Source organism: Mobula birostris, chromosome 15, assembly GCF_030028105.1.
Source record: "Mobula birostris isolate sMobBir1 chromosome 15, sMobBir1.hap1, whole genome shotgun sequence".
Taxonomy (NCBI): Eukaryota; Metazoa; Chordata; class Chondrichthyes; order Myliobatiformes; family Myliobatidae; genus Mobula; species Mobula birostris.
In genome coordinates this window covers 46,814,118-46,838,051 of record NC_092384.1, presented here as the reverse complement: position 1 = coordinate 46,838,051, position 23,934 = coordinate 46,814,118, and the positions used below count along the sequence as shown (strand labels likewise).

Below are 23,934 nucleotides of genomic sequence, written 5' to 3'. Positions count from 1 at the left end.
ACCTGTGCTGATGGTGATTGTGGAGGAGATTTTGTTGCTAATCTGCACTGACTGCGGTCTGCAAGTGAGGAAATCGAGGATCTAGTTGCACAAGGATGCCAAGATCTTGGAACTTATTAATTAGTTTTGAGGAGATGATAGTGTTTAAAGCAGAGCTGTAGTCAATGAAAAGAATCTGGATGTATGTATCTTCATTGTCCAGATATTTCAAGGCTGAGTGAAGAGCCAATGAAATGGCATCTGCTGTTGATCTGTTGTGATAGTAGGCAAATTAAAGTGGATCCAAATCGCCCCTCAATAGTGGACTGTACAAGAACACAATTTATTTAAATGGCAATTTGTATTTCTCCAGAAACACAGCAGAAATGCTAATAACTATTCAAAAGTAGCTAATAATGTTATTTTGCTTTCAAATTTGCTGCCTTTGTGAAACTTTTACAGCAGATTGCTAAAATAAGGCTGAACAGATTAAAATGCTGATGAGAATTTTGATGCATACTTTGAGCTACAGTATGTGTAAAAGAATTATTAATATGGAGATAATTGTTGACCTGAGATATTGTGTAACACGGGGTCCCCAACCTTTTTTGCACCGCAGACCGGTTTAATATTGACAATATTCTTGCGGACCGGCTGATGGGGTTGGGGGGTGGGGGCTGTTAATCACAACCAGAATATAGGTGATAAGTCAACTGTAAGTCACTTATCAGTGGCTAATACACTCAATTTTGTTTCTAAAAGGGTTTATCTAACGAATTTAATATTAAACACACAGCGCATATTTTCCTCGCATGAATATAGTGATAAGTCAATTATAAGGGGCTTCCTTATGTCCAGTCTATTCCGCAATTTAGTTTTCGTTGCATTCATTGCAGAAAACTCTGCTTTGCAGAGATATGATGTGAAATGGAAGCAATGTTTTCGATGCTTTCGTGGCTATCTCACGATACTCAGCCTTGACTTTGATCCAGAATGCTGGCAGAGATGTTATGTCAAACATACTTTTCAGCCCACCATCATTTGTAAGCTGGAGGAGTTGATCTTCTTCTCACGCTGACATGGATGATTCACCGGGGGCATTCACAAATGGGTCACAAACCCATTCCTTTGCACATCTTGGGTCATTTGTGGTTGGGAAGTGACGCTCGAATTCTGTCAACAGTGAAGATAGGTGATCGCACACCAGCTGTGAGAAGGATGGTGCAGCCTCAGTCTCTCCCAAAATCCCAGCTAATGTTGGGAACATGTCAAATATGCCCCTGTCCACTCGCCGTCCCCACAGTTCCAGTTTGGCTGTGAAAGCAGACACTTTACCTGCCAACTTGAAGACAGTTGTCATTCTTCCCTGAAGTGACAAATTGAGTAGGTTGAAGATGTCACACAGATAAGCGAGTTTTGCTATTCACTCCTCGTCACTGAAGTGTGCTGCCAGTGGTGACTTTTTTCTTGAAAGAAATCTCTGTAGCTGCTCTCTTATCTCAAAAACCCTGGCCAGGGCTCTTCCTTTTGATAGCCACCTGACTTCAGTGTGTAGGAGAAGGCATTTGTGCTCTGCATCCATTTCCTCACAGAGCTGCTCAAACAGACGTGAGTTCAGGGCTTTTGCTTTGATGTGATTGATAACTTCAACAATGCACTCAGTACGCTGTTAAGATCAGGTGACATTTTTTGGCTAGCCAGCATTTCCCTGTGTGTGACACAGTGTGTAGACTGGCGTTCAGGAGCAACCTCTTTGACTCGGGTAGTAAAACCAGACTCGTTAAGCCGTTCCAACAGCTGTGCTTCAATGTCCTCCACTATGTCATCGATTCTCCTTGAAACTGTGGTAGCTGAAAGAGAAACCTGTGCCATCTTGTTAGCTGCAGCTTCTCCCAACAGTTCACGGCACATGTCCTTGGCAGCAGGCAGAATCAATTCTTCACCAACAGTGAAAGGCTTCTTAGCCTTAACAATACGAATAGCCACTAAGTACGATGCTCTCAGAGCAGCAGCATTTGTGGAGGTGGTTGCTCTCAGCACTTTCTTCTGTTCTGCTTGCTCATGTTTTTTCCACTCAAAAAACTCAACGGGTTTGTCTTTAAGTGCAGGGTGCTTGGACTCAAGGTGCCGAAACAGTTTTGAGGGCTTCATTGTCTCATTAGACAGCTTGTCTCCACATGTCACACACAGGGGGCTTGGAGCGTGCGAGTCACTGGTCGCAATAAAGCCATATTTCATGTATGACTCGTCGTATTTTCTGTTGAAGGAAGCTTCCTTTTTTTTTGCAGTCTCGGCCTCAGCTGTCTCTGCGTTATCATCATAGTAAGGCCTTTTATGTCCCCTACCATCTCTTCCAAGGAAACTCTCAAGCGACGTTTGTTTTTTACTCATCGAGTAGTTGCGGGTTACTGACTGACTGATGACCTTGCGTGAGTAATGACCTCATGTGCGTTCAAGTTCAACAGTGGGCGTGACAGGGAATGAGGAAAAGTGCAGCTGACACATATCGTTTCATACCACCAAATCATATTGTTTCTTCGTGGCCCGGTGGCACATGCTTTGTGGCCCAGTGGTTGGGGACCACTGGTGTAACATACTTATTACACTAAGACATTCTTCTCGAAAGAATAAGAAAACTCTTGTCACCCATTGAGTAGAATCTCTGTCTTTTATTATGCTTATGATTCAAATTCTAGGTATATGATACAAAAGTGTCAAATAATTTGCATTATTTTGACTGCAGTCATTTATTGCTATTTACTTGATTTCTTCTTCCATTTAACAGCTGAATTATTTAATGAGCAGTTCAATGCACCCTAAACTGTGTTGTTACTGTCATTCAACTCACCATAGCAAAGACTCACACTACATTCTATATCCCATTGAATAGTGATATTCTTGTTAGAAAAGTAACATTTCAGCAGTTACTGATTGGCTATATAGGAAGCCTTCTTATAAAAATGCTGACCTAAAATATAACTAGAAATGAGAGTGTATAAGTGATGTTGCACTTTGGGAGAACAAACTAGGCTAGGACTTGCACAGTGAGTAATAGGGCATGGAGGTGTGCAGTAGAATGGAGGGATCTGGGAATACGGATCCGTAACTCTTTGAAAGTGGCGTCACAGGTAGATAGGGTTGTAGAGAGCTTTTGGCACATTGGCCTTCATAAATTCAAGTACTGAATACAGGAGTTCGGATGTTATGTTGGAGTTGTATAAATGGTGGTGAGGCCTAATGTGTAGTATTGTGCACTTTTAGTCACCTTCGTATGGGAAAGATGTGAATAAGATTGAAAGAGTACAGAGAAAATGTACAAGGATGTTGCTGGGACTGGAGGACCTGAGTCATAGGTTAGGACTTTATTCCTCAGAGCATAGAAGAATGATATTATTTTCCTTTTGGAACATTGCAGGGAAACTTTGCAGGAGCACGTTATCCTGGGGTGCCAATTTTTAATTTTTAAAAAATATTGTCTTACTCTGCTTCTAATATTTTGTATATCTGTGCATTTGTAATGCTATTGTGAAACTGTGGTTTTCTTTGGGATCAATAAAGTGTCTATCCTTCCTCCCTCCCCCTCAACATGTCTTCACTCCTCAAAGCTAAACTGAGAGAGCATAAAGGATATTATGTGCTTACTTTAAATCTTAAGTCCTCCCCATTTTGTCTGATCTACATGATTTGATCTCTCTCGAAGCCCACTGACTCTGATTTTAACGCCTACTCCAAATATTACCTGACTCAGTTTTTTCTAGCTGCCAATGTATGCCCACACCCTACTTCCCCAATCCACCAGCAATCTGTCTCCCCAATCAGAGCAACTCCCCCAACAGTCTACTGGTCGTTGTTAATTACTCTAAACAGTTCTTATTGCCAGTTACAAACTCTAAACTGCATCTGACAAACTCTGCCCGCTTTAAAGGTTTCAGACTAAAAATAAGAAGATTAATTTCATAAATATATGTTTTGTATTGAAATTATTGGTGAGGTTAAGCGCAAGTATGACTATAATGGAAGATATCCACCTGCAGCTTCTGGAGTACACTCATGCTTAGTCATTGAGGAAATCTTGAAGCTATGGTCTCTTTCTTTCTCCAAATCCTTTCTTTTATTTTGCTCATTATATTGCTCTCTATACATGAGTTGAATTGAATTTAAATGGTTTATACTTTTTAGTTTGTCCTTGCCTGCCTCAGTGATGATTTTTCAAAGAGTATTGTCATTCATGCAGATGCCACAGATATCCTGTAGAGGGTGATAGCCTGTTGCCACTCAAAAGCCTGAGTAGAGTGTACAGCCAAAAATATGCAGAATGGCAGCAAGCAGCATTTCTTTGCCAGTAACTGACTGCAGAATTCAGCTCAAAGGTTTCTTTTTAATGATATCTGAAATAAATTATTTATATTCAGAATTAACAGAGAGGTAGCTATCATGAAAACAGACTTTGATTTGTGAGTTAATTTATTCTCACTTATTACTGAACGGCACAAGTGCTTTTTGGTTTTACATCCTCTTGATAAGATGTTGAGGATGAAAATAGAAAAGTGCAATCTGCCTTAAACATGAGTTGTCTGTAGAATTACTTGGGCACATTACCATGTGATTCTGTTATAACTGTGTGAGGGATGTGGTTTATTAAAGAAAAATGTGCAAAATCCATTTTTGTTTTTGCAGGCCAATATGTGGTGTAGCCAGCATCCAGTGTTCCCATAACACGCTACAACCATCAATTTCTGTTTCATCTTGCCCACACACTGTCAGTGGAAGCTCAGCACCAGTTGCTTGGCCGCATGCTGAGAACTTGAGTCCACAAAATACAGAACAAATTGGAATTCTTGACTGGCTTAAAAAGTTGCGACTGCACAAGTATTATCCTGTTTTTAAACAACTCACAATGGATAAGGTAGGTTTCTCTTTGCTAAATTTGAATTGTGAATTCTATGTAAGAGAAAAATACTTCATTGCATTAAGTCTTTAAAAATATTGTTTTTGTATATGGGAAGAGTGTACTAAAGTGCATTGGGAAAGAATTTATTGTTTTGTGAATGCAGTATCATAATACTAAATACATATTGTAGAAATCAGGAGGTTTGCTAAAGCTACTGGGGAGAGTTTAAACTAGAATTTCAAGGGGGTGGGAATTGAACTGAAAAGATGGAGGAAGGGGCTGTTGGCTCACAAATAATAGAAAACTTGGAGACAGTGTGAGAGGGAGGATCGGCAGGTGACAGAGAAGGGATGTGCTCAGACCAATGGTTTGAGATCTGTCTATTTTAATGCAAAAAGCATCATGAACAAAGTGGATGAGCTTAGAGCGTGAATCAGTACTTGGAACTATAATGTTGTGGCCATTACAGAGACTTGGATGGCTCAGGGGCAGGAATGGTTACTTAGAGTGCCAGGCTTTAGATGTTTCAGAAAGGTCAGGGAAGGAGGCAAAAGACATGAGGGCGTGGCACTGCTGATCAGAGATAGTGTCATGGCTGCAGAAAAGGAGGAAGTCATGGAGGGATTGTCTACTGAATCTCTGTGGGTGGAAGCTAGAAACAGGAAGGGGGTCAATAACTCTACTGGGTGTTTTTTATAGACCACCCAATAGTAACATGGACATTGAGGAGCAGGTAGAGAGACAGATTCTGGGAAGGTGTAATAATAACAGGGTTGTCTTGGTGGGAGATTTTAATTTCCCAAATATTGATCGGCATCTCCCTAAAGCGAGGGGTTTGGATGGGGTGGAGTTTGTTAGGTGTTCTCAGGAAGGATTCCTGACGCAATATATAGATAAACCTACTAGAGGAGAGGCTGTACTTGATCTGGTATTAGGAACTGAACCTGGTCAGGTGTCAGGTCTCTCAACAGGAGAGCATTTTGGAGATAGTGATCACAATTCTATCTCCTTTACCATAGCACTGGAGAGGGATAGGAACAGAGAAGTTAGGAAAGCATTTAATTGGAGTAAGGGGAAATATGAAGCTATCAGGCAGGAACTTGGAAGCATAAATTAGGAACAGATGTTCTCGGGGAAGTGTACGGCAGAAATGTGGCAAATATTCAGGAGATATTTGCATGGCGTTCTGCATAGGTATGTTCCAGTGAGACGGAAAGGATGGTAGGGTACAGGAACCGTGGTGTACAAAGGCTGTTGAAAATCTAGTCAAGAAGAAAAGGAGAGCTTACAAAAGGTTCAAAAAACTAGGTAATGATAGAGATCTAGAATATTATAAGGCAAGCAGGAAGGAGCTTAAGCAAGAAATTAGGAGAGCCAGAAGGGGTCATGAGAAGGCCTTGATGGACAGGATTAAAGAAAACCCCAAGACATTCTACAAGTATGTGAAGAGCAAGAGGAGAAGACATGAGAGAATAGGACCAATCAAGTGTGACAGTGGAGAAGTGTGTATGGAACTGGAGGAGATAGCAGGGGTACTTAATCAGTACTTTGCTTCAGTATTCACTACGGAAAAGGATCTTGGTGATTGTAGGGGTGACTTATACCAGATCGAAAAGCTTGAGCATATAGATATTAAGAAAGAGGATGTGCTGGAAATTTTTGAAAGCATCAAGTTGGGTAAGTCTCCGGGACCAGATGAGATGTAACCCAGGCTACTGTGGGAGGCAAGGGAGGAGATTGCTGGCAATGATCTTTGCATCATCAATGGGGATGGGAGAGGTTCTGGAGGATTGGAGGGTTGCAGATGTAGTTCCTTTATTCAAGAAAGGGAGTAGGGATAGCCCAGGAAATTAGAGACCAGCGAGTCCTACTTCAGTGGTTGGTAAGTTGATGGAAAAAATCCTGAGAGGCAGGATTTATGAACATTTGGAGAGGCATAATATGATTAGGAATAGTCAACATGGCTTTGTCAAAGGCAGGTCGTGTCTTACAAGCCTGACTGAATTTTTTGAGGATGTGACTAAACACATTGATGAAGGTAGAGCAATAGATGTAGTATATATGGATTTTAGCAAGGCATTTGATAAGGTACCCCATGCAAGGCTTATGAGAAAGTAAGGAGGCATGGGATCCAACGGGACCTTGCTTTGTGGATCCAGAATTGGCTTGCTTGCAGAAGGCAAAGAGTGGTTGTAGACGGGTCATATTCTGCATGGAGGTCGGTCACCAATGGTGTGCCTCAGGGATCTGTTCTGAGACCCCTACTCTTCGTGATTTTTATAAATGACCTGGATGAGGAAGTGGAGGGATGGGTTAGTAAATTTGCTGATGACACAAAGGTTAGGGGTGTTGTGGATAGTGTGGAGGCTTGTGAGAGGTTACAGCGGGACATTGATAGGATGCAAAACAGGGCTAAGAAGTGGCAGATGGAGTTCAACCCAGATAAGTGTGAGGTGGTTCATTTTGGTAGGTCAAATGTGATGACAGAATACAGTATTAATGGTAAGACTCTTGGCAGTGTGGAGGATCAGAGGGATCTTGGGGTCCGAGTCCATAAGACACTCAAAGCTGCCGTGCAGGTTGACCCTGTGGTTAAGAAGGCATACGGTGCATTGGCCTTCATCAATCGTGGGATTGAGTTTAAGAGCCAAGAGGTAATGTTACATCTATATAGGACCCTGGTCAGACCCCACTTGGAGTACTGTGCTCAGTTCTGGTCAATTCACTACAGGAAGGATGTGGACACTATAGAAAGGGTACAGAGGAGATTTACAAAGACGTTGCCTGGATTGGGGAGCATGCCTTATAAGAATAGGTTTTGTGAACTTGGCCTTTACTTCTTGGAGTGGCGGAAGATGAAAGGTGACCTGATAGAGGTGTATAAGATGATGAGAGGCATTGATCGTGTGGATAGTCAGAGGCTTGCTGAAGGGCCTGTATTGTGCTGTAGGTTTTCTATGTTTCTATGTAAATCAATAATCTTGAGGAATCTACTTGACTATTTTGTACATTTTCTTCCTTTTACAGACAATTAATATGCTGCAATTTCCTTTTTGATTTCAGCCATGGATTCTGAGTCAGTTTTTAAAACGTGCTTTGAGCTATTTTTAGTATCAAGTCCCTGGGGCTGCAGTGAGCACAGAGGGCTTGTGGAATTGAGGAACCTGGGAATTCAAGTATATGGTTGCCTGAAAGTGGCATCACGAATAGACAGGGTAGTAAAGAAGGCTTACTCTGTACACTGGCCTTCATCAGTCAGGGAATTGAATATTGAAGTTGTGGTGTTAGATTGCAATTGTCCAAGATGTTGATGAAGCTATATTTGGAATATTGTGACTGGTTTTGGTCAAAGAGTGCAGAGGAGATCTGCAGGAATGTTGCCAGTCTTCATGGGACTGTGTTATGGAGAAAGGTTGAGATTTTTTTCATTGGTGTGTAGGGAAATGAGGTCGGGGGAGTGATCTTATTTGGTGTATAAAAGCATGAGGGGCATAGATAGAGTGAATTCATGCATTCACCCTACCTAGAGATTAGATTAGAGGGCATAGGATTGAAGTGAGAGGGTAGAGATTTAATAGGAACCTAAGGGGTAACTTTTTCACCTGGAGGATGGTAAGAATATGGAATAAACTACCAGAGGAAGTAGTTGATGTAGGTATATTAAAACATTCAAAATATACTTGGAAATGTACATTGAAAGGAAAGCTTTGGATCAGGGGTTCCTAACTTTTTTCTTGTGCCATAGACCAATACCATTAAGCAAGGGGTCCATGAATCCCATGTTGGGAACCCCTGCTTTAGAGGGATTTGGACCAAAGTAGGACTTTGGGAGACAAATAGGACTAGTTTAGCTGAGGTTTTCAGTCAGTATGTATTATTTGGATTATAGGATTAATGTATTAATTGGTCCTGTGTCCATGCTATATGTGGCTCTAAGATGAGATGCTATTCCTTAAGCTTGGGCATTATTGGAACAATGTAGTTGGCTGAAGACAGGGAAACAGAAGAGGAATAGGACAGAGAACTAAAGTGACAGGCAAATTCATTTTCTCAAATTTAATTCACTTCAACTGTAAAAAGTTACAGTGCATATAGGTTCAACAATGCTGAGCAAAACTTTGCCCTTTTCTAGCTTCCTTACCATGTAGTGGAAAATTCAGTCTCTTCTTTGCACTGAGATTTTCAGTAAATTTATTAATGTAATTCCAGCATAAAAACTCCCCTCAATGACATTAGCAGTAGTCCAACATCATTTTTTGACTCTAATATTATTTCATCCTCTCTTATTTGAAAAATAAAAATTACTATTTTCTTACGTACTCCCTGAAGCTACTTTATTTAATGGACCAACACTTGATGCTACCAAATATTAAGATCTACCATGTTCCTATAATCAAAACTTGCTTCCAGTATCAAAACCTAACAGTTTTGCTGGATGACATGAATATAGACCATAGGTTTCAGATGTATCATACAAGATCCTTCACCCAGAATTCAATGGAACCCCAGATTTTGTATATACATTTTTGAGCAGTAGTTCTATGCCTCCTTTATGATTAAAAACTCAGACATACAATTGGACCATAGTCACATTCAAAGTCATGATAATACTACTGTCAGCTTCTTAGCCTCAGAATCATTCTAAGCGAATGCTGCTGATCTATACAATGTCTCACATTGTGCTACTCAGTGCTGCATTAATGGTTTTGTGAAGATCCATGATGGCCAAAGGTTCATGTTGGAGAACAGAGAACATCCCACCTGGCAGTGTTGTTCTTCACAAGTTTGTCCAGGTCTCTTCCCCCTCTTCTATCATTGCAGCTGCCATTTCTGAAGAGGTATCACTCTCCAGTAGTTGCAGAATGGCTGCTTATGTTGTGCATGTATCACTTTGAGAGCTGTCTTTCAGGGTCAGAACTCTGGCTGTATTTTTACAGCTGCACGTTCCTGCAGTAGCTGATTGGAATATCAAGTATTGAAACAGAGACAGTGCAATATTTCACCGAGAAACCTAATAATATTGTTTTGTGATGATCACAATACAAATATTCAATAGGAAATTAATTGGAAATTAAAGGGCTTATTCATCAGTAGACTTACGTGGTGGGAATGGGAACAATCTTAATTATTTCACAATTAAGTGCAGCTTGTTAGGAAGATGTTCATTACTTTAAAAATACCTCCCAACAGCTACCAACCATCCACTGTGACCTGAACATAAATGCAAGACCCTTACAGCTTTTTTCAGTGAGGGATGGCCAGGTATACACTGGTGCCTACAATTGCAAGCCCAGTAAATCTCCACACTGAAGATAATTTGGGACATAGAAAAATGGTGAATATTATTTATATTAGCAGTAAAAACAAATTATACAAACCATTACTGGGAATTAATTACAATTTAAAAATTTTTTAACTGTCTTATTGCAGTGCAGTGTTCCAGCTTCCCTATGGGCAAGCTATGCTGTTTCCCTATGAATCTGGTTAGACTTTGATACATCACCTTCTGCCAATTGAATGAACAATCTGTGATGCTAGTTACAGATGAACCTATTACTTGAGTAATGATAAGGAAGGGCACATTACTAACCCAGGGTGACCTCTCATGTAGACAGTGGTGTACTGAGCTGCTGTGATCCAGGCCACATTATGATGATTTAAACATCCAAAACTCAAAACAGAGGCAGCTAATAAAATATATCTGTTCATTATGTGGTTTTGGTCACTCCTTTGAATGAGTACTCATTGTGAATGTAACTGAAGATAGAGTACATGTCTCTGATCCTACAGAAAAGAGATGAGTTTGCAAGCACTCTGCTCTGAGCTATCTCTCTGTTTATGCAGGAGAGCAGACTATGTTCATACAAAAAAATGTAATTTGCATGAAACATGTGTTTTGAACTTCCTGATGAGTAATTTGGTTATTATAATTTAACATAATACCATAACTTTGATATGTTAGCTAGTTAAAATCAATTCTAGTTTATTTTTAATAAATGACTTTTTTTTATATAGTTCCTCAGTCTTACTGAAGAAGATCTGAACAAATTTGAAACACTCACATTAGGAGCAAAGAAAAAGTTGAAGATGCAATTAGAACTTGAAAAGTAGGTTTATTTTAAATTATTGGCTTTATAAGAACATTTTGAATTTAATGTATTGTCATTGATTATTTAAAACATTTACAACTCTTTAATACAAATATGGCAGTACACAGAACAATTCTATTTCATTAGGCCATGTAGTATTTGCAGTTCTAGTTGTGACAAAAGTATTAGTTTAATTTTCATTACTAGCCCTGAGTATTTGATTTTTTTCTTTATAATCTGAATGAACATTTAATTGTTAGAGTGCAAGGAAGAATCCAAATTAAGTTTATTATTCCTGATATTTTCCTGGAAGAATGTAATTCGCAATTAGACATGTTTCCACAATAGTAGATAGAGAAATAGGATTCAGAATCTGGTCATATTTGCAAGAACTTCAGCAAATGAGACTTAGATGGAAAAACAGATATCTAACTTCCTCATCTTGAATCGGAATGGCATGAATACAATATGTAAAGTCCATTTAAAATGGACGAATTATTACAAATTCTACCTTGTAATGATTATAAAAAATAATTCTTAGAAAAGGGTGAGAATTCCCTCAGTTGTTAGTAAAATTGCTAATTTTTAAACAGTACAAAAATTAAATTAAAACAAGTTGTAATTTAAATTGTCTAAGAATAGACTTTATAATGTCATCCAAAATCATGCTACTTCCACCCCAGAAGGAGAAGATGTGTCCTCAGTTAGCCAATTAGAGTGGTGGTTCTCAGCCCTTTTCTGCTCATGGCTCACTTATTATTTTCATTTGTCTGTTGCCTCCACCCTCCATAATCTCCATTAGTTGCTAAAGTTTTTTTGGTCAACTGTACTAATTATTCTAATATACAGTCAATATCTATTTTAATAGATTACTGGTATTATATGTTAAATGTGAAATATAATGTAAAGGTATATGTAAAATAAAACTCTTTCAAAGCTCTGAATAGGATATTTTATTCATAATACTGTAATATTCTTCCAGCCAGGAACGAGAAAGCATTTAATATTGCTAGTTTGGGTATTTAATGAGATCCTTGTGACTGATGCAAACTAGCAGGTTTTTTGAATATCTGGTTGCAACTTGGTTAAAGATAATTTAAGATCACCTCTTTTCACAACATCAAGATCGTTACGAGCTTTTGACAGCAGGTGAGGAGCTTCACCAAAATCACATTCAACTAGATAAGAAGTGGGAAATTGAAATAAAAACAATTTTGCTTTCTTCCAGAGCTGTGGAACTGTATTTTGAATATCACTAGTTGTCCAGAAATCTTGCTTGAAGCACAGAATTTTGCTTCCGCTGTTACTGTCACTCTACAGTTCAATAAGACATTCTTGCAATATGGTGTTAACACCATTCACAATCACTTCAGTTGGATCCAGCATCCAGTCTGGAATCTAGAATATGCATCTCCAGCAGGTCTCGAAGTTGCTTCTTACTTAGAAATGCTGCAGTACTATCCCAAAGTGCAGCAAAGCAACAAAGACAATTGCCTTGTCATAACCATCAGACCTCTGTATGCATTACTAGCTATTCAATATCTTCTTTGTTTTCCTCACAAAGCTATTGAAAAAGATTATCTTGAAGTGCATTTGATTAATTATAGCAGCAAGGGTGTTGTGCAACCATTCTCCCAATTTTTTTAAGCAACCAAATGCTGACAGGGGAATGACATAGTATATGCAAAAAACATCAGGAACAGCGTTTTTAAAATGAGAAATGAATCCTCTGTATGTTCCTACCATTGAAGCAACACCATCAGTTGCAAGAGCCATTATATTTTCCAGCAGAATATTGTTTTCCAAGGAGTAGCTCATGACTTCTTCAAGGATATATCACCTTTCATAACATGCACAAAATGCTGGAGGAACTCAGCAGGCCAAACAGTGCCTGTGGAAAAAAGTACAGTCGACGCGTCGGGCTGAGACCTTTGGTATCTGTCTTAAGCTTTCGGGCAAAAAGCATTTCCTCACTGGCCTGATAATCATTCAAAAACCTAACATATGTCATCAGAAGGGCTTCATTATCACTTAATGTGCTTTCATCAATTTCCAGGGCAAACTTCTTAACTTGCAGTTGTGCAACTTGTTTTTTTATATCATCAATATGCCTTGATACTGATGAGTTGCTCAAGAGGATGCCTTAAATAGTTTCATATGTGCTCTGATTCATAACAGTAGAAATTACAACAGAAAATGCAGGCAGAATCAATGATCCACCTATATTGTGTGGCTTGCCACCTTTTGTAATTAAGTTTGAAATCACAAAAGATGCAAGTAAACTTTTGTCTATCATAAAATTATCAAGTAGTTTTTTTTTGAAGTAATCTAGTGTCTTGTGCTTATAAGCTGTGTCCCAGTGCTTCCGCAGCTTTCATACAAAGTAGACACAGTAACATCCTTTTGTCCTGTGGGGATGGAATAAATCCATGGGCAAGATACTCAATGGAATATTTATTGCCAACATTTTTCTTTGCCACAGCAACCATGGGTAATCTGATATTTTAAAAAATGAGAAATTACAAAAACAGATATATACAGTATATGCAAAAGTCTTAGGCACATGTAAAAAAAAGCAAAGATGCTTTCAAAAATAATAAAATGTAAGGTTTCTAGCGATCAAAAAATTTGATATAAAGAGCAGTAAAGAGTAAAAATAACTAAATCAAATCAGTATTTGGAGTGACCAGCCTTTGCCTTTAAAACTGCATCAATTCTGTTAGGTGCACTGACATGCTGTTTTAGGAGAAAAGTCGACTGGTAGGTGGTTCAAAACATCTTGGAGAACTTGCCACAGGTCTTTTGCAAACCTTAGCTGTCTCGCTTGCTTCTGTCTCTCCAGCTAAACCCAGACAGCCTCGATGCTGTTGAGATCAGGGCTCTGTGGAGGTCAAAACCATCTGTTTCAGAACTCCTTGTTCTTCTTTTCAGTGAAGATGGTTCTTTATGACCTTGGCCGTGCTTGGGGGGGGTCATTGTCCTGCTGCAGAATGAAGCTGAGACCGATCACACGTCTTCCTGATGGTATTGCGTGGTGATTGAGAGTCTGGTTGTACTCCTCAGCATTGAAGATTCCACTAATTCTGAGCAGGTCACCAACTCCATTTGCAGGAATGCAGCCCCAAACCTGCAGGGAACCTCTGCCGTGCTTCACTATTGGCTACAAACTCTCATCCGTGTATCACTCTCCAGCTCTTCTATGCACAAACTTCCTCCTGTTTGAGCCAAAAATTTCAAATTTTAGCTCAGCAGTCCAGAGCACTTTCTGGCAATGTTCAGGACCTCAGTTCTTGTGTAGATGAATCTCTTGGCTTTGTTTCCATTTTGGAGGAATGCCTTTTTGGCAGCAGCTCTTCCGTGAAGACCACTTGTGATAAGACTTCTCTGGACAGTAGAGGGATGTACTTAGGTTCCAGTGGTTTCTGGGAGTTCAGAGCTGATAGCAGTGCTGAACTTCTGATTTAGGAGGGTCATCAGTTTGATGTATCTCTCATCTGCTGCATGCAATTTCCGTAGCCTACCACTGTGTTTCTGGTCCTCAACCTTGTCCGTTTCTCTGTGGTTCTTCAGAAGAGCCTTTTACAGCACATCTTGAAACTCCATTCTGCTGTAAAATTTCTGCTTTGGAGAGACCTTGCTGTTGCATGATGACCACCTTGAGTCTTGTTACAATACTCACTCTTGTCGTAGTATAAGAATTGATTAAACTGTCACATCTGCCACATCCTCACCTTTTTTAGTTTGGTTGTCTTTCACCCAGTTTGAGTCATTCTACACCTGCTTCTGTTTCAGTTAATCAATTTACTTAATTCAACCCCTTGTCTGATAAATTAGCACCTGTTTGTTACCTTTGTTTACTCATGCACTGGGCTGTATACCTACAAAGTAATCAAGTTTTTCTTTGAAAAGTGGTTTATTATTTAATATATTACTTTCTGTAATGAAATACAAAAATTTCTCTGTAACATGAATTTTTTTAAGAAAACGAATGTTTGAAAATCTAAAATAGACATCAAAGAATTGTAATAAGTATAATCTTGCCTGAAAAGGTATCAGCACTGAAAATGTATGCAAAGATAAACTAGCATTTTAGCCATTTAAAATTTTTTTTCAGTAATTATTTTTAAGCTATGCTATTATGTATGCAAATTCTATCTGGCAATAAAGAGCATGTACTCGCCAAGAAGAGGGAATTGAACTTCCTTTCAAAATATAAGTTTCAGGGATTTAATGGAAGTTGTAGCTAGTGATGCAGTTCTTGCTTCTCTGCAGTTCAGCTGTTTCTGGCAGATGATCCCACTGCAGTAACCACCCCTTTCATATCACATTTTATAAGTATTGTAACATGTACGAGTCAGTGGTGGGCAAACTGGATTAGAGGAACAACAGCTCATACCCTTGGTAGTCTCCAATCTGACAAAATGAATGTTGATTTCTGTAATTTTCGGTAATCTCTCCTCTCTGTCCTTTTTTCCCCCTTTACCCACCAGTCCCCATCACTCATCTTTCTCTATCTTTGCCTTCTTGATCTGCTCATCACCCACATATTCCTCTCAGTTGTAACCCTCCCTACCTCCTTCCCTTTATTCTATGGTCTACTGTCCTCCCCTATCAGATTCCATCTTGTTCAGCCATTTGTCACTTCCACCTATCATCTCCCAGTTTCTTGCGACATTCCCACTCTCTCCCTCCCTCACTTGCATGTGACTTCCCTCCACCACCAACTGGATTCACTCTCACCCTTCCCCTCACCCTTTTATACTGACTCTGTTCCCTCTTTGATTTTAGTTTTGATGAAGGGTCTCTACCTAACCTGCCTGACCTGCTGAGTTCTCCAGCTTTTTATGTGTTGCTCTTCGTATAACCTTAGTTTGCTACATTAACAAACAATTTGACCAGCTATCTTGATTTTTAAGTATGTTCCTTATTTTATTGTGTGACTTGCATGAAATTTGCTTGTCTTAAAAACAATAATCACCAAAGCATTAATGGCTTTTTACAAATTTAAAGGAGGCATTTGTGAGATTTAAAAAAATTATTTCCATTGAGTATTTGCATTGGAAATGCTATCTGTAGTAATTCAAGCATGTGCAATAACATTATGTGTTTTTCACATAAAACCATTACATTGTTGTAATTTTTTGTTACATTTATCTTTTGTCAGTTTCAATGTTATTTCTACACTACCTTACTGTAATGGTGGCATATTTATTCATATATTGCTTCTGGAGTTGCACAATTATTTAGGTGACTTTAAGTACCATTAATCTCAGGATATAGTGGAATATATAAACTACTGCTTCAAGATGACTATTTTACTTTTTTTTTGTAATTTATTTTTTATTGAATTTCATCATCAAACATTTCCATAAGATGTATTTCAGATACTGTACAGATATATCATATAATCATATTTGTCACAAATCTCCACATAATATTTATCTGAGGTATACACTTACAGAAAGGAGAGGAAAGAAAGAACAATCGAAAAAAGAAAACTATGTACAGAGTAGAGAGTGATTTTTTTACAACATATTCATTGACTTGTGAGAATAAAATCAGGCCAATGAGGTGTTATGTAGTTAAACCATTTTTTCCAGCATGTATCAAATTGTTCCAGCATATGATTAACAGATGCTGTTATCTTTTCCATTTTGTAAATGTCCATTGTAATTTCCATCCATACATTTAAAGTTGGGCTCTCCTGTGATAACCATTTCCTGGTAGGGGTCTTTTTACCAGCCACCAGCAGTACATTCATTAAATATTTATCTCTTTTCAACCATTCTTGAGGTATATACCCAAAATATATGGTCTTACTCGCTAAGGGTATTTCACATTTAAAGATGTCTTGTAGGGCATTATGTGTCCCACTCCAATAGTCTTTGATAACGGGGCATTCCCAGAAAATATAATGGTTTGCATTTTGATTTCCACAATTTCTCCGGCAAACAGGGGCGTTACAATCAAAATGGGATTTCTGAGAGGGTGTAATAAAATATCAAGTTTTTCCACCCAAACTCCTGCCATTTCTGTGAACTGGTACACTTCCATTGGTACCCCCATATTATTGTCCAGTCTTCCTCAGATATTATTATCCCTCCTTCCTTCTCCCATTTTGCTTTAATGTATGAATTCGAATGTGTTTTAAGATTTGACAAACCCTTATACACGCTTGAAATTATTCTACTACTGTTGTCTGAATTATATGCTTTTCTAATTAGCTCCATCAGACATGTACTTGCCTTGGTTACATTTTTAATTCTTGTTCTTCTAATAAGTGTTTCTCTTTGAGCAGTTCAAACCTGAACAGTTTTCCTACTTTCATTATATTGTAAATAGCTGTTATTCCTTTAGCTGTCCAGTCCTTAAATCTAGCATCCAGTTTATTCGGCATAAAATCCGAGTCATATGCACACTATTTAAGAATTACAATGTCTCTGTCTAGTTTATACACTTTTATAATATTTTAAGAGCATATTTTAAGAGTCCATTTCATCCATGGGTTATCAATAGTATTCATGTAACTTTGTAGGTTGTTATCAGCCAAAATTGCCTGCATGGGGATGGAAAGTATCCTCTCCTCAATGTTTTTCCATTGAGCGTCATACGATGGGTTGCACCAGCATATCACAGCTCTCAACTGTGCTGCAAAATAATAATCTCTAAGAGAAGGTAGGCCCCATCCCCCCCTTTTCCTTGGCTAATTGCAAAGTTTTGAGACAAACCCTGGGCCTTTTACCTTGCCATATATATCTTGATAGCATCTTGTTCCATTCATTGAATTGATTTTGGTTAATCTCTATTGGTAGGTTCTGAAAGGGATGCCCAGATATTTGACAGACTCTTGTTTGCCATGTCCAAGGATGTCAACTTTCAATTTCTCTTGGTGGGCTATATAGTTATATGAAAGTAGTTCAGTTTTATCTATGTTGATTTTGTATCCTGATAATTGGCCATATTTTTCAAAGGATTGCATCAATTTAGGTAAAGAGTATGTTAGTTGCCCTAGATAGATCAAAACGTCATCCGTGTAACAGGCCAATTTATGCTCTGTCCCTTTAATAGTAATTCCCCTGATATCTTCATTTTGACTGATGTATTGAGCTAATGGTTCCAAGTATAATGCGAAGAGTAGTGGTGACCATGCACAACCCTGTCTCATGCCCCTTTCTAGGGTAAAACTATTAGATAAATATCCACTGATTTTAATCCTGGCAGTAGGATTGTTGTATGGTGCCTGTTTAGTTTTAATAATTGTGTCATGTCGACCAAATCTATGTAAAACTCTGTAAAGAAAATTCCAATTAACTGAATCAAATGCCTTTTCAGCATCCACACTTATCGCTATTGCTTCAATTTCATTTTTTTAAATATAATCCATAATGTGAAGTGTCCTTTGTATATTGTCTTGTGTTTGGCGTTATTGTATAAAACCTGTCTGATCATTATGTATCAGTGTGGGTAGAAACTCTTCTAATCATTTGGCCATGATGGAGATAAATGTTCTATAATCCACGTTAAGAACAGATATTGGTCTAAATGACCCACATTCCATTTTATCTTTGCCTTTCGGTGTAGCTGAGATTATCGCCTCCTTCCAGCTGGGTGGCATTTGCGCCTTTCTTAGGGCCCTGTTCAGCATGGGGAGTAAAACAGGAATTAACTCACTTCTAAACTCTTTATACCACTCTGCCGTATATCCATCTGATCCTGATGACTTGCTTAATTTAAGCCTACTAATTGCAGTTTTTAGTTCAGCTTCAGTTATGTCAGCAGTCATCGTTCTATTTTGTTCTTTGCTTAAAGTGGGTAACTCTAAAGAATTCAGGAAGGTGTCAATTTGGGTTATGCTTCCCCCTGGAACTTTGGATATAGAGTTTTGTAAAACATTTCAAAAGCTTCTTGAATTTCACTTAGCTTATTTTTATCACTTTTGTTCTTGGATCCCTAATTCTATGAATTGTATTTTCTGCTATCCTTTTTTTCAGTTTCCACGCCAGTATTTTCATAGATTTAGATCCACTTTCATAGTGTCTCCGTTTCAGAAACATTAATTTTTTAAAAATCTCTTGTGTAGCCAAACTATTAATTTCATTCCTAATATTTAAAATTTCCTCTAGTGTATCCTGTCCCAAACTCAGTTTGTGTTTTTTTTCTAGTTCCTTCAGCTTATTTTGTAATTCCTCTAATGTTTTATTCCTTATTTTTTTCTTATATGAAGATATCGCTATAATTTTCCCTCTTAAGACAGCCTTCGGAATATCCCATAGAATGGGAGGTGGAACCTCTCCATTATCGTTGAATTCTAAGTAAAGACCAATTTCTTTTTTAATTTGTTCCTTAAAATAAGGATCATTGAGTAGACTTGAATTTAGTTTCCAAACAGTATCCTTTGGTTGTAGGTCAAAATCAACAGATAAATATATAGGTGCATGGTCACTTACATCTATTGTCCCAATTCCACAAGTGATTATTTTGTCTCTATCTTTTCCAAATGTTATGAAATAGTCTATTCTTGTAAATACGGAATGGGGGAGCAGAATAATGAGTGTAATCCCTTCTGTCGGGGGAAAGGTCCCTCCATATATCAATTAGACCAACATCCTCAAAAAGAGTGTTAACTTTCTTATGTAAGGACTTTGTTTTTCTATTGGAAGAGTTTAACTTTGGTTGTAATTGTAAATTTAATTCTCCCCGACATATCAAGAGACCTTAATTTCCGTTATCATAATATTAGTAATTTTCTGAAGGAAACTAATATCACTTCCTGGGGGTGCGTATATTCAATAAAGTAACTGGATTTCCATCTATATTCCCCCTTACCAGAATATATCTGCCCTCCTTATCTCCCATTTCGAATACTCTTTCAAAATTTAGCTTGCTTGAGATGAGAATAGCAACTCCTCTTCTATGTCCTGATTTATATGAGGCGAAAAACAAATTAGTGAAGCCTTTTTAATTTTTCATGCTCATTATCACTTAAGTGAGTTTCCTGTAAATATGCTACATGGGCTTGTTCTTTTTTCATTTTTGATAGAATTTTACTGTGCTTGACTGGATTCAACAGCCCATTGACATTAAAAGAAATTAATTTTACTTTGTCCTTAGCCATGTGTTTTTATCTATTAGTATATCATTGAAATTTTTAGAATATAACTTAATCGATCTACTCCCTGAACAAGTAAGAGCCAAGAAACGTGAATAATAAAAAAAAGGTAACAAAGGTGTGATTCCAAGGCTGGGGTCTCTAGATGACCTTGGGTTGAGCTAGAAGAAACGTCTAGCCGTCGGGGATAACCCCTCCTATCTGTGAGTTGAGGGCCCCCGCTGCAGTACCTATAAAAGTAAGTTAAAAAAGTCTATGTCCATTGCACATAAATGATTTCCCTGTGTATTCCTCCCATGTATATATTCTCATTTAGGTGGGGAAAAAGGAACGAATGAATGAATTTTTAAAAATTGAGTAATATAAAATCCACATTATAATATGTATTTCTCAAGATAGGTAAATCGCCGTTTATTTTTGCTTCCATTTAGTTTATCAGCACTTTTAAAGTTAGCCAAACCTTATGGCTGTTCTGGAGAAGGTGAGGGCTGTCCTCGGAGAACTCACAGTCTCTTCCTAATATCCTTCTCTCGTCCTGCTCCCGTCCCCTGCTTTCTCAGTTTCCCAAACAGATCGGGATAACTGCTCAGCCAGACTTTCCCTTGATTTGACCACGCTAATGGGCAGTCCTCTGTTGTTCATATTTGTAGTTGCCTCTTCCACCATCTGATATAGTCGTATCTCTTCTTGGTAAAATACCCTCAGTTTAGCAGGGTACGGGGTTTGGAATTTAATCTTTTCTTGCTTTGATATTTGTTTTGCTTCGGAATATTCCTTCCATTTCTGTAGGAACGCCCGGGGGGTGGGGTAATCATGATCGAAATATATTAACTTCCCGTTTCAAAAATCCCTCTTCCTACCCCAGGCCCTTCATAGAATCTCTGCCTTGCTCTTGAATCAAAGGAACCTAAGTATTATTGAGCATGGCTTACTTTCTCTGTCTCTGGGAGGCCTCGGGATGAGTGAACGATGTGTCCGTTCAATTTCAATCTCCATAGTTGGGGGAATCTCCAGCACTTCCCACAGCAGCTTTTCTACAAAGTCTATCATCGACAATCCTTCCGCTCCTTTGGGAACATTATAAATCCTGATATTTTTCCATCGCGATCTTCCCTCCTGGTCAAGTAATTTACTTTCCTGTTGATTTAATATTTTTATTGTCTTACTTAGTATCTGTTCCACGTTTTGCACGTGATCTTCCATCTTCTCAATTTGAGTCTCTGCCAACGCTATTTTCTGATTGACGTTGGCGAGCTCTGACTTTATATCATTTAGTTGCTGTTTCATATCTTTTTGAACTTCCCTTTATTTCTTCCAGGATCCTTATCATATTTGCTGCTTCGCCTGAACGAGGCCCAGCGTCAGCCTCGCCGCCATGTGCACATGCAGGAGAGCTGCTCGTTGTACCTCTCTCTTCCATAGGCTCTGCAGTGGTGCTTTTTTATCTCCATTCTTTTTCCCCATTCTTGCCCCCCCCTTATCAATTCAGATATTTTCGAAAGATCTTATATTTGATAGATTAACGGGGCAAAATATGCGCTTTTCCAGAGGAGCTATTGATTTAAGCTGCCATTCTGAACAATGACGTCACCGGAGCCACTGTTTTCAGAACAGTGACTTGTTGTATTGAAATTGCATTAGGTTGTCATAAGTATTCTGATTAGGAACCCAAGAAGAAGCACAACTTCGTTTGTCACTGTTTAAATCATACTTATGTTTATATTAATTCAAAAGCATACAAACTGCAGATGTTGGAGATCTGAAATAAAAACAAAAAAAAATTTGCAAATACTCAGCAGGTTCGGTTGCACTGTACAGAAACAGAATTAATGTCTCGTGTTGATGACACTTTATCATGCCATTTATGTTAATTACATTAACTCCAAGCAACATTCCCTCTAATTTTTTTTTACAGATATGCAGACCAACCATTTCTGAGCAGAAATTTTTTTATTCAACCTGAAAACTGCGTGGCACTTTAATAAAATGTTATATAAAAGAAAATTCCAGTTGCGTGGCAACAAAAGCTAAGTGTGCAGGAGCATTTCAGTTACTGCATGGCTGCCCACCTGTGCAGTTTAGAGAGGACAGTGACTCCAAATCTCTTCTCATAACACCTCTGATACCTTTCACTTCCTATAGACTTCACAGTTCCCGACCCCAATAAATTAGCATAGTCACATAGTGTGTACTACTACTGGTTCACAATTTCAGTGACCCATATTCAATTTTCACCACTGATACTTTCGTTGGAGTTTGGAATTCCTTCCAGTGACCCGGTTTCCTGCAGTCCAAAGACTTGTTATTTGGTCCCTCAACTGGCTGCTGTACGTACCCTGTATGTTTACACTGACAAATGGTAGAAGAATTGGGGTAGAATTGGTATGTCAAAGGTAGTTTATGAATAAATAATTTGGAAAATGTAAATAATGGAATTACTTTTGAGAGCCAGCAGAGAATGACATGAAAATACTATCGATGTCGTAACCTTATATATTGTGAAATTTAATGTGCTACTTCCTGAATTCTTTCAGAACTTGACAATTAACTGCCAGTTTCCACTCAGCTCCCATCTTCATATGATCCACCTCTAAATTTTGTTTTCTTCGTCTGTATCTTCATGTATATTCCTGTCTTACAGGATAAATTAGAAACAAAAACCCACTGCAAGCTGATATATTTCACAACCATCTTAACTATACTTTCTCCAACCCTTCTTCCTGTAAGGACTTAATTTAATTTCTTCTAGTTCCTCTCCACTATATCTGTTCCAAAGATAAGATTTAACTCATGGTCTGCAGGGACCTGTTACTGTAATTCTCCATCCCGTTGCCATTTTGAACAATTTTGCTGTGACCTCCTGCATTATTCGAAAAAGCCCAACATAAATTTGAGGCAGCATGAAGGTTACATGGTGGGCTGACGGGCCTGTAATGAGCTGTAGATTTCTGTGTTCTATGTTTTATAACTTGGCTTCCATCTGGGCACATTACAGCCTTCAGAATTCAAAATCAAATTCAAAATTCTTCTTCCTTAACTATGACTTCCCCTCTGCTGTGGTCGACAGAACTGTTTCCTGCTTACTTTTGTTTTACCCATCCAGCGAAGCAACAGACTACTTGCATTTTCCCCAATCTATTGCGCTGTTGTTGGCACTCATATAGCATTCTCCTGTACATTGGAGAAGTCAAGTACAGATTGAGTGTCTACTTTGCAGAGCATGCAATCCTGAAACAGTTGCCTTTTACTTTAATCTTCCCCCACATTCTTCCCCCTTCTCACCTCTCTACCCCACCCCCACCCCCTCTCCCTTCTCCCTCCCCTTACCCCTTCTCCCCCTGTCTCTCTCTCTCTCTCTCACTCACTCTCTCACTCTTTCACTCTCTCATTCTCTCACTCTCAATCTTTCTCTCTTTTTTCATATATTACCCAAATAGCTTCAATGAAAGCTTTTCACTGATATATTGGCCTTTCCCAATCAGAGGTCTTGCTCTGTCCTTTTCAATGGATATATCTTTCTCCTCATCTCTTTGCAACAAAAGAGAACTTGTTTTCTCCCTTTCCTGTTTATGGTCTTTCCATTCTGTTTTTATCCATAGATGCCACTTGACCACCTGATTTTTCCTTCATAATTTTCTGTTTTTATTTCAGATTTCCAACACATACGACCTTTTTGATTTTCATTCACTCCGAGCTATATTGATATGGAAAATGCTTTAGCATTTTTGCATACAGTAGTTGCTATAGCTCTTGAGATGGCACTCTTTTAAATGCATGTGCAACTCTTTTAGTGTAATGGTTTTGTTTATATCTCCCTGATATTTGCTTGGATATGGGTAGATTGGTCAGGGTATGTGTATGTTTGA

General features: G+C 38.5%; 1 protein-coding gene across 1 annotated transcript in view; it reads left to right on the top strand.

Moving 5' to 3' along the window:
* The window catches only part of zcchc14 (zinc finger, CCHC domain containing 14), a 151,634-nt gene that overhangs the window by 89,265 nt on the left and 38,435 nt on the right, over positions 1-23,934 (top strand). Inside the window, exons 8-9 of the mRNA XM_072279717.1 lie at positions 4,657-4,885; positions 10,886-10,977. Coding sequence (XP_072135818.1) covers positions 4,657-4,885; positions 10,886-10,977 — 321 coding nt within the window. The remainder of the gene's footprint in view (positions 1-4,656; positions 4,886-10,885; positions 10,978-23,934) is intronic.